This window comes from Myotis brandtii, unplaced genomic scaffold (genome assembly GCF_000412655.1).
Source record: "Myotis brandtii unplaced genomic scaffold, ASM41265v1 scaffold446, whole genome shotgun sequence".
NCBI lineage: Eukaryota > Metazoa > Chordata > Mammalia > Chiroptera > Vespertilionidae > Myotis > Myotis brandtii.
Genome location: NW_005367057.1, coordinates 550,291 through 560,631, shown reverse-complemented (window position 1 = coordinate 560,631; position 10,341 = coordinate 550,291). Strand labels below are relative to the sequence as shown.

Below are 10,341 nucleotides of genomic sequence, written 5' to 3'. Positions count from 1 at the left end.
TGTAAACTTAAATATACTTGTCCTTATAATAGGATTTTGATGCCTATTTTTTATGTGTGTGGTTTTTAATTTACACTGAAGGCTTAGGTTATCAGTTCTAGAAATCTCTTAATTATGTTGTAAATAGCAAAAATTCTCTTCTGAAAGAAGTATGATACCTTCAGATTGAGCCCAAAACAAGATGATCTTTTGAATTACACTCTTAAATATAAAGATTTTAGTAAACATGACTTTAGTAAACTCCTTAAAAAGTCAGGAGTTTTTAAAATATTAAATGCTGAAATGTAAAAAGTATTCACAGTACTTGGCAGTTTCTCTGGTAAGAATTACAAATCTTACAGGACTGGGTTTGTACACATTAACTTTGTTCAACCAATAAACACAAAACAGTGGGGAGAAGCAAAGTTCACAAACCTTCTAGTCGAACAATGAGAACAAATCAAATGACTCATTTAAAGTGTATAGAAACTTGAAGTTTCTTTGAATCTATAAATCTCTATCCCACACCTGTCAAAAATTTCCCTCAAATTTATTCTATTTCACTTGAATAACAGGATAGTAGAATGCAATTTGTGTGTGTGTGTGTGTGTGTGTGTGTGTGTGTGTGTGTGTGAAGAGAGGTGTACTTTATGCTAAGTTCAAATTAAAATACACATTTCAGGAGCAAAGTATTTGTAATCATTTATTGCAGTTTATTGCTGTTATAACTTTACCTCCCCTGATATTGGTTCAGTTAACTCTTTGTAGGACAGTTAAATTTGAGCCACAACAATAATCTGTATAAAACTTCAAATATATTTTTTATCCTTGTGGCAAAGGTTAAACATTTACCATCAGATGGCTTTTAATGGCCTCAGTTGTAGTGTGAACATTCAAGGATTTTAGAAGCAATAATAAGTGTAACCTTTACAAATAAATTGATTTATTTTTTCATTGTGAATATAATTAAATGAAACAAACTTTAAAAGAAATTAAAATGAGCCCTAGTTGGTTTGGCTCAATCCCTAGTGCGGGGCATGCAGGAGGCAGAGCCAATCAATGATTCTCTCTTATCATTGATGTTTCTATCCCTCTCCCTTCCTCTCTGAAATCAATAAAAATATATTTTGAAAAAAGAAGGAAATTAAAATGAAACGTTAGAATTACTATGTGATGGTGTTTTAGATATTTTACAAGATAAGCAAAAGCTTAATCTCTGGTTTAAACAACTTTCTCTGGTTACTTTCAAATCATCAATTCATCTTTTATAAAATATAAAAATAACTTGTGCAATGTTTACATATCTAGTGTAGATTTGGAGAGTTTATTATTTTAATAACTATATTTTTGAAGGTTAGTCAAAGTTATTAAAATCATCCTGGATACTTTATGTGGTTTGCATATAATCTTTATTACCCCCCTCCCCCCCATGAAGGTATGACAACTGTCATTGATCAGCAGCCAAAGAAACAGAGGGGTTGAGTAGTTTGCTCAAGGTCACTCAAACTAGTGTATTGTTTGTATATATTAGTATATGGATTCAAACTATTATGAGGATTCAAACTCAGGTCTTTATGACTCCAAAACCCCTATTTATATAAAGTCAAGAGACTCTAAAGTTCTTTAGAGGTTTGAGTCAATTAATTCTATTAAATTGCTTGGATTGAAGAGATGGATGGAATTTCAACAAGGTTTAGAAGGGTAAGTAACTTTCTCAAATTTGCAAAGAAGATGGGGGCATTGTAGAATAGGTTTTAAGACATTTTTTCATCAACTGCTATATCCATTTTAAACCTTTACCTTTAAATGCTTACTTAGTTCAAATTGATGTTACTTGGATTCTACTTTTAAATCATATTTTCTAAAAAATTAATTGGGCCCTAGCTGGTTTGGCTCAGTGGATAGAGCATCAACCTGCAGACGGAAGGGTTCCGGGTTTGATTCTGGTCAAGGGCACATGTTTGGGTTGCAGGCTTGGTCCCCAGTGTGGGGCATGCAGGAGGCAGCCAATCAATGATCTCTCTCATCATTGATGTTTCTATTTTTCTCTCCCTCTCCCTTCCTCTCTGAAACCAATAAAAATATTAAAAAATAAATAAAAAAATTAATTGGGCAGTCCAGATGAATCAGTACATTCTTGGTTGTATAAAGATATTAAATTGCCTAAAAGGTTTATATCCATTTTTCTATACAATATTATGAGTATGTTTTCTTTCAAAATACAGTTCTATTTAGAATTTGTAACAGAATAACTATATGATGGAATAGAGATACCTATGTATTTATTTTAGAAATTTTTGAGACCACATGTCAAATGGGAGTCAAAATGGTATTTTATTTTGATTTCTGGCTCCTACTAAACCACTAAAACTTTTAGTAGTATAATAATACCAGTGATTTGATGCAGTTAGGATGTAATGTTCACAGATTGGCCAATTTGTTCCTAATTGAGATGATTATTTACGAAATCTAAAGTCATTACACATAGTAAATATTGTCAAGTTTCTGCAAGTCTTGATATTACAAAGGAATTTTAACCTATTTGCCAACTATACTTCATTATAAGTCTTTATAAATAAGTTTTTAATTAGTATATAGTACTCAGAAATACATTCAATTCAAAAGTTTCAGGTTGAGCTATTTCATCCTTTTACCACTTTAAAAAATAATTAGCCTTACTTTGACTCCATTTTTCTTGATTCATGATGTGTGAAAGAAAAAATTTAGGACATGTAACTTGTTAATATTTTGTCTGTAATCTTTAGACAATTCTTTTAAAATATTATTAGCAGGTATGATCTTGTGCAGTATATCTTAAAGAGAAGTTGACACATACTCTGTGTGTGTGTGTGTGTGTGTGTGTGTGTGAGAGAGAGAGAGAGAAATAGAGAAATAGAGAGAGAGAGAGAGAGAGAGACATCAATGATGAGAGAGAATCACTGATTGGCTGCCTCCTGCACAGGATCGAGCCCACAACCCAGGCATGTGCCCTTGACTGGAATTGAACCTGGGACCCTTTAGTCTGCAGGTCCATGCTCTTTCCACTAAGCCAAACTGGCCAGAGCAGAAGTTGACACTTTTAATGCAGATACCCATCTGTTTTCTTTTCTCACCTAATTTCTTACCTTTATGAGATAAATTATCTTTATGCATTTTTCCAACAGATTCTTTTATGCATCTGCCCTTTGAGATTAGTAGCTATAGGCATATATACTTTTTTGACTGTCTTCTAGTTTTAAATCCCTTTCCGAAAAATTCTGCCAGTGTGGCCCTAGAAGCAAGTTCAGTTTTTTGTTTTTCTGTGTGTTTGTTTGGGGAAGAGTGGCATAGAACATTGATGTTGCTGGGGGCAGGAAAACCAAGAATTACAAATTCAGCAGAAGGTCCTGTGTTGATTGGGAAGTCCTACATTTCTAAGTAGTGTTATTGTTTTGAGAATCACTAAGGATATTTTTCTAGACCTTTGCCACTCAATGTGTGTGTGTGTGTGTGTGTGTGTGTGTGTGTGTGTGTTTCAGTTATAGAGCAGTACTTTTCAAGTGCACATGAATCCCCTGAAAATCTTGTTAAAATGCAGATTTCATATGTGTGGGCATGGGACCTGAGAGTCTGCATTTTAATGAATTCCCAGTAAGGATGCTGCTGTTTGGTACTCTTTTTTGTTGTTGTTGTTAATCCTCACCTGAGGATATTTTTCACATTGATTCTAGAGAGAGTGGAAGGGAGAGTGAGAGAGAGAGGAGAGAGAGAAACATTGATGTAAGAGAGCCACATCAATTGGTTGCCTCCCACACCCGCCCCGATTGGGGGAGAGGGGGTGAAGCTGCAACCTAGGTATTGTGCCCTTGATGGGGAATCGAACCCGAGAACCTTCAGTGTGTGTGTGTTGATGAGCATGCTGTCCAGGGCTGGTACTCATTTTAATTAGTAAGTTTCTACAATTCTCAGTCTCCCTAATCACCTATCTTAAAACATTTGTTAAACTTTTGAAAAACCATACTTTATTCTGATATTGATACTAACCCTTACTAGAGAAAAGCACTTGAGCTCTTTCTGCTTTAGTTTTATAAGTATGAATTTATACTTACTACTTATATATGACAAGTTCAAGCAGTTTCCGCCATATTGGTCTGATCTTTCACCAATAAAAATGAGACTTTGGAATCTGCAAACCATATAGTATGGTGGTAAACCATAGAGGTTCTGGGTTCCTAACCAGATCCTCCACTTACCAGGCTTGTGACCTTGGAAAAGTGACTCAACTTGGCAAAGCCTCAGTTGCTGTGAGACTGAAAAAAGATCATCTATTTGGTACCATGCCTGGTGCTTAGCTGCTATCAAGAGAAAGGCAAACAGACTTTGTGAGCATACTGCCCTGCCCAGATCTTTGGGATTCTGGATGGAGAGTGAAGTAATCAGAGGTTGAGGAGTACTGCCTTGCAGAGCACTGGGAATTGAGCTAGAGTATACCCCTTTAGGGGCACTTATTTATTCTACTCATCTTTCCTTTTCGGCTTCTTTTTTCTTGCTCCTCCTCATTACTATTGTGGATCTGGAAACAGTCTCTACATTTTCTTCTCTACTTTCCTGTCCCGAAAGCTAACACACAGCTTTTTTCTTAAGGGTTTTTATTGCTAGTCACAAGGGAGGGAAAAGAAAAGATAGACACAGCACTTTTTCCCTTTTCATTGTGCTCTCGTATTTAGATTTATCTGGAAAAGATTATTACCTAAGGCTAAGGCTTTTATTCTAGACATTTCTTCTGGGCTATCAGACTTGACTCCATAAGCAGGGCTGCTTGTATTTATGTAAACTTAAATACAAGGTTCATGAGAATACTTTTACTTAGGTTTTTAAAAGAGAAGTATGCAAAAGCACAGTTTGTTTCTGTAGTAGGAATTTTAAAATGATGGAGAGAAATCTGTATATATTATACATTTTCAGTGAGAGTTGAAATACATAATTTCTCAGAAAGTTTGTTGATGATTAAATGTTTAGTAATAGTGAGTCATCTAGACTTATTATGAAATAAAAGTTGAGAGCACAAAATTGGCTTGAGTAGTTCACCACTGTGTAAATAATTTTCTGAGTAAAAAATTTTAATTACCACTTCTGGATTTTCTTGTAGGTATTTAAAGTAAAATGACTTTAATTAGAATCTGATAATCATAACATAACATGTGTACTAATAAGAGAATAAAGACTTTTTGCCTTGTAACTTTGCATACTTATTTTTATATTTTTTCTTGTTTTTACATTTTTTAACTTTTACTTTATATATATACACAGATATAAAATCTAAAGTTAAAGATAAGTTTTGAGTTTATGTCAATAAGGTTTAACATTACTCTTAGCATAAAAAGGGAATGAAGGCAAGATTCCAAATACCTTTCCATTTCTGTGTAATGTACATTCATATGCATCCATTTAACTAACTGTGATGCAAATGAAATGATTTAAATTATTTATAAGTAATTGCTGAAGTAAAATTTATTATTAAAATTTAATGTGTTGCTTATATTCAGGATTTTTTTGTGTGTGTGAGAGAGAAAGAGAGAAACATTGATGTGAGAAAGATACATTGATTGGTTGCCTCCTGGGCTGGGGATCCAACCTGCGACTCTGGTACATGCCCTTGACTGGGTTTGAGACCCTTTGGCACGTGGGCTGATGCTCTAACCACTGAGAACACCAGCCAGGGCTATATTCAGTTTCAAAACTGAAAAAATTGGACTATCAGAAATTATTGTGATGCTCCTATCTATCTATATTTAAACTCTATTCTCACATATTTTGAAATATTCAGCAATAGCAATGAAATTATTTGGTTTCAAGTTTTTGCAGTGTGTAGTTTCATGAAAAATAATGTCTCATGGTATAATTATTCCCTTTAATATTACACATTCATTAAATGCTTATATTTATAGAAGTATTAAATTTGCTTTATTTTTCTCATTGTAGTTCTTGGAATGTAGCAGTACAAGTAGCAGTATGTTGATAGTGTAATTGTACTATAGTAGGATTCAAAATAATATGTTAACCTATATAAAATTTTGCATGTTTTTAGAGACATCTGAGAGAAAGGTAAAATAAGATGTGGATCATAGCAATTGTGAGTTGTATAATTTTACACTTTGTGCTTCAAATTTATAATTGTGTCAGAACTACATATAGTATCCTGTAAAGGTCTGAAATGTTATTAAATAATATGAGACTTGGTCTTAAATGTAAAATAGATCTAGATTTTAGTGCACTTGGCAGAAGGATGTACTCACTAAAAACCCAGAAACTACAGTGATTCTTGTGTATGTGTTGAATTTCAGTTCTGAATTTTAAGTGTAAAGGAGACAGAACCAAAGAACGACCCTTGAATCTTCGGGTTTTTGTTAATGAAATTAAACTAGATCAATTCAAGATATATATTGAACATCTGTTACATGTTTGCATGTTAAATCCTGGAAGTTGGAGGTGGGTAGCCCTTCCTCGTAGCCCAGGTGTACTACCACAGACTTTGAAGTCAAAAGAGTTTGAGTGCTGCCTCTTCCATTTTCCCACTAGGTGATCTTGGGCAAGTTACTTGGCCTTTCTGAATAGTATTATACAGTTTTCTAATGTTACTAGCAGCTACCACCCTATAAGGTTAGCCGGGTTAATATTATCACCATGTCCAGAGAGGGTTGCCTACTTCCGTACTTCTAGTGGGGATCAGGAAGAGCATGGATTTTAGGATTAGAGAGGTTTATGTTTGCATTCTAGGGCTACCACTTTGACCATATTCCACATATTTTTTGAGGCTCGTGAAAGTAATCGTACCTGTCTCATAGGATTCTTGTGAAGGTAAAATGAGGTTAAGGGCTTTCTTATTGCTTTATCTCTCATACCTGGCACAAAATAAGCACTCAATAAATGTGTTGAGCAAATAAATGTCTGGCATAGTAGGCATTCATGGGAACTTTCTTCCCTTCTGATTCTGTTCATGTCTCTGGAACTAATTGAACTTGAAACTCAATTTGTTAAAGATATTTTATTTGTTTATTCATCTGGTTGGTTGGGTAATGTTTATAATTAAAAAAGATAAATTTACATTTTTAAAGGATTTTTTTTTCAGTAGAAGAGAGGTTACTGAAAGCCTTGATTATGCACAAAATAATCTTTCGGTTGTTATTTTTGACTTATATATTTAGAACTTAAACACTGCATGAGATGCTACTGCATTATATGGTTAAGAAACAACTGTTGAAATCTTAACAATCAGTAAGGCATTTAATAATGAGTAAGGCTCACTTATTTTGCTCAAAGTTAATCTTCATAAAGGAATATTACTCGTGTTTTCTAAAGAACTTCTAGTCCATGTAGTGAGTTGAAAATTCCTCAAATATTAAAGGCATATTGTGTACAATGCATTCTATATTAGCTTTTAATGAAGTATGTTTTGCTTAGGGTAAGGCTTTGTCAGCCCTAGCATGTTAATAAAGACAGTCTCAAGTTTGTCTATCCTTTTTCTTAGAATTCTTATGACACTTATACTCGCAGTCTGAGTTATAAATAATATAAATAATCTTTAGGTGGAAAATCCAAATTTTTTCTTGTTCAATTTTAGTCTCCGAATATGATTAATATTTACTTTTCTTTTTATCCTTTTTAAAAAATATGTTTTTATTAATTCCAGAGAGGAAAGGAGAGGGAGAGAGAGAGAGAAACCTCAATGATGAGAGAATCATTGATCAGCTGCCTCCTGCACAGTTTCTACTGGGGGTTGAGCCCACAACCTGGGTATGTGCCCTTTACTCGAATCAAAGCTGGGACCTTTCAGTCTGCAGGCCGACACTCTATCCACTGAGCAAAACCCACTAGTGCTCTTTTTATCCTTTCAAAAATAGTACTTGAATAACTGATCTCAAGGGACATTTCTTTCTTGGTATACCAGGCATTATATTCTACCGTCTTTTTTTTTCTTCAAAACAGATTTATTTGAAAATGTTTATGGTTCTACAATGAAAAGAAGAGAACTTGATGATTTGAAGGGTAATATTAGATTCAGAGATCATAAGCCACTCAACAGTATCACTGTGTCAAAGAAACGCAATTGGCTATATCAGAGTACTCTGCGACCTTTTAATTTGGAGGAAGAAGAAAATAAGAAATACCAACATATAAGCCATTTACCCATCTCACCTGTCTCTCCACGTAAACATCAGCTATCACAACCTTTCCTTAAATCATCTGAAGAGTATTGTAGGTATGTGGGGTGTAATGATACAGATTCTTCGTTATCAAGAAACTGTTCTTTAGACTTCAATGAGGAAAATGATGCAGATGATGAAGGGGAAATATGGTACAACCCCATTCCTGAGGATGATGATGTTGGCATATCAAATGCTTTGAGTTTGGGTGAGGCAAACTCTGCTGTTCTGAAGTTTCCTGCTGTCAGTTTGAGAGTATTAGCCAGTAGCGACCTACTAAAAGCAGAGCCGCATCCTGACGACTTGCTGTGCTCTTCTGAACACACAGGCAGTGTTCAGACCACACAGTCAAATGCAGTGAAGCCTGTAGATTCTATCCATTCCACAGAATCTGTGCAGCAGTACAAGCAGAGGCTTGGACACAAGACACAAGACGGTATATTGGTGGACGACAATCCCATGTTGAAATCTCCGTTTGCAGGTAAAGATGATCATATATCTGCCTTTTCTTTCTTCCCATTTTTCAATTGTTTGGTGGTAGTTAAAACTAGATATAGATGTCTATTGTAGCTATGTACTTTTCCTTACAGAGTGAATGTCTTTTCATGAAAATAAAACTCAAAATCATTTATAAGCATTTTATATACATGGCGATTGTTTTTATACACTTGGGTTTGTTAGTGTATTGATCTTTTGAGATAGTAATTATTTTTCTCTTAGTTGAAAGAATGGCATGATGGGAAGTAGAAGAGAAAGATATATTTTTTGTTTAAATCTTATTTAGTTTCATTCATTCATTCATTCACACCTAGCCTGGCTACAGCTGAAAAGTTGCATTTTCAGTTTACCAGTAGTCATTAGGTTGCACTTTTAGGCCTGTGTCTCCTCAACAAAGGAAAGGGAGAAGAGAAAAAGAAATGAAAGGTAGAAGAAGTAAAGACTTTGTAGATAAGTTCTACGATAGTTATGAAATCCAGAAAGGAAAAATTGAAATTTGATACATATTGGATTGAACCACATGAAATGGCTGATATTCAACCATTTTTTTCCTTTTTCTGGTTACCTCTTTTTTAAAAAAAAATTTCATTGTTTAAGGTATTACAAATGGTAGTACATATGTCTCTCCTTTTTTTTTCCCCACTGACCTCCCCCCTATTCAACCATTTTTGATCTGCAAAAACCCCCAGTATTTCATATAGTTTAACCTAATGATTTTATTCTTCCTTGATTACCTTTGCTTTTCTGATGTGCTTCTTTTCGAATTTAATTCAAAGTGTTAGGAAGTCTCTTTGCAGGGTAGCTTTGGAGCCTCAACCAGTGCTGATAGGAGTTGGAGTAGGACTACCCCAGCTCCCTCCTTCCTTGGGTGGGATAATTCTACGTTTCCCAGGATTTTCTCTTGAAGTTAAGCTCCAGTTGCCCATAATGGTAGCAAGGTGTGATAATTCACCTTGAATTTTCTTACTTCCTTACTGATGTTTCTGTACATTATAAGTAAACTACTTGCATTTGAGTCCTTTTCTTAGGAATATGAGGAGATGGTATAAATTTTATATTGTTAAGAGAAAAATCAAGTTACAAAACAGTGTGTACTATCTGATGCCAATATTGTAAGAAACACTGAAAAGCTATTCTGGAAATGTTAATGGTTTTTCTCCCTGCGTGTTGAAGGCAATTAAAAATCTGTGTGTGTGTGTGTGTGCGCGTGCTCGCGCTTGTGTGCATTTCTAATTATAGACTGATTTTCCAGAGTAAGTTTGTGTTTCTTTTGTAATCTCGATAAAGAGAAGAATAAATGCCGAAACCGGTTTGGCTCAGTGGATAGAGCGTCAGCCTGTGGACTGAAGGGTCCCAGGTTCGATTCCGGTGAAGGGCATGTACCTGGGTTGCGGGCACATCCGCAGTGGGAGATGTGCAGGAGGCAGCTGATCGATGTTTCTCTCTCATCGATGTTTCTAACTCTCTATCTCTCTCCCTTCCTCTCTGTAAAAAATCAATAAAATATATTTAAAAAAAAAAAGAGAGAAGAATAAATACTATATAAACTAATAATTTGGAATGCAGGTTGTGATCAGGGTGGCATGATAGGGAAAGCTTATAAGTGTGTGGCAAGTAGTGATGGGTGTGGAATGGGGCAGAAAAGGCAAGAGGGCATAAGGATAAGAGCAAAGTTAGAAAG

The 10,341-nt window shown here is 34.9% G+C and overlaps 1 protein-coding gene across 1 annotated transcript in view; it reads left to right on the top strand.

Annotated features, from left to right (window-relative positions):
• The window catches only part of SYDE2 (synapse defective 1, Rho GTPase, homolog 2 (C. elegans)), a gene marked incomplete at its 5' end in the record, with an annotated part of 40,023 nt that overhangs the window by 1,131 nt on the left and 28,551 nt on the right, over window positions 1-10,341 (top strand). Inside the window, one exon of the mRNA XM_005874595.2 lies at window positions 7,945-8,643. Coding sequence (XP_005874657.1) covers window positions 7,945-8,643 — 699 coding nt within the window. The remainder of the gene's footprint in view (window positions 1-7,944; window positions 8,644-10,341) is intronic.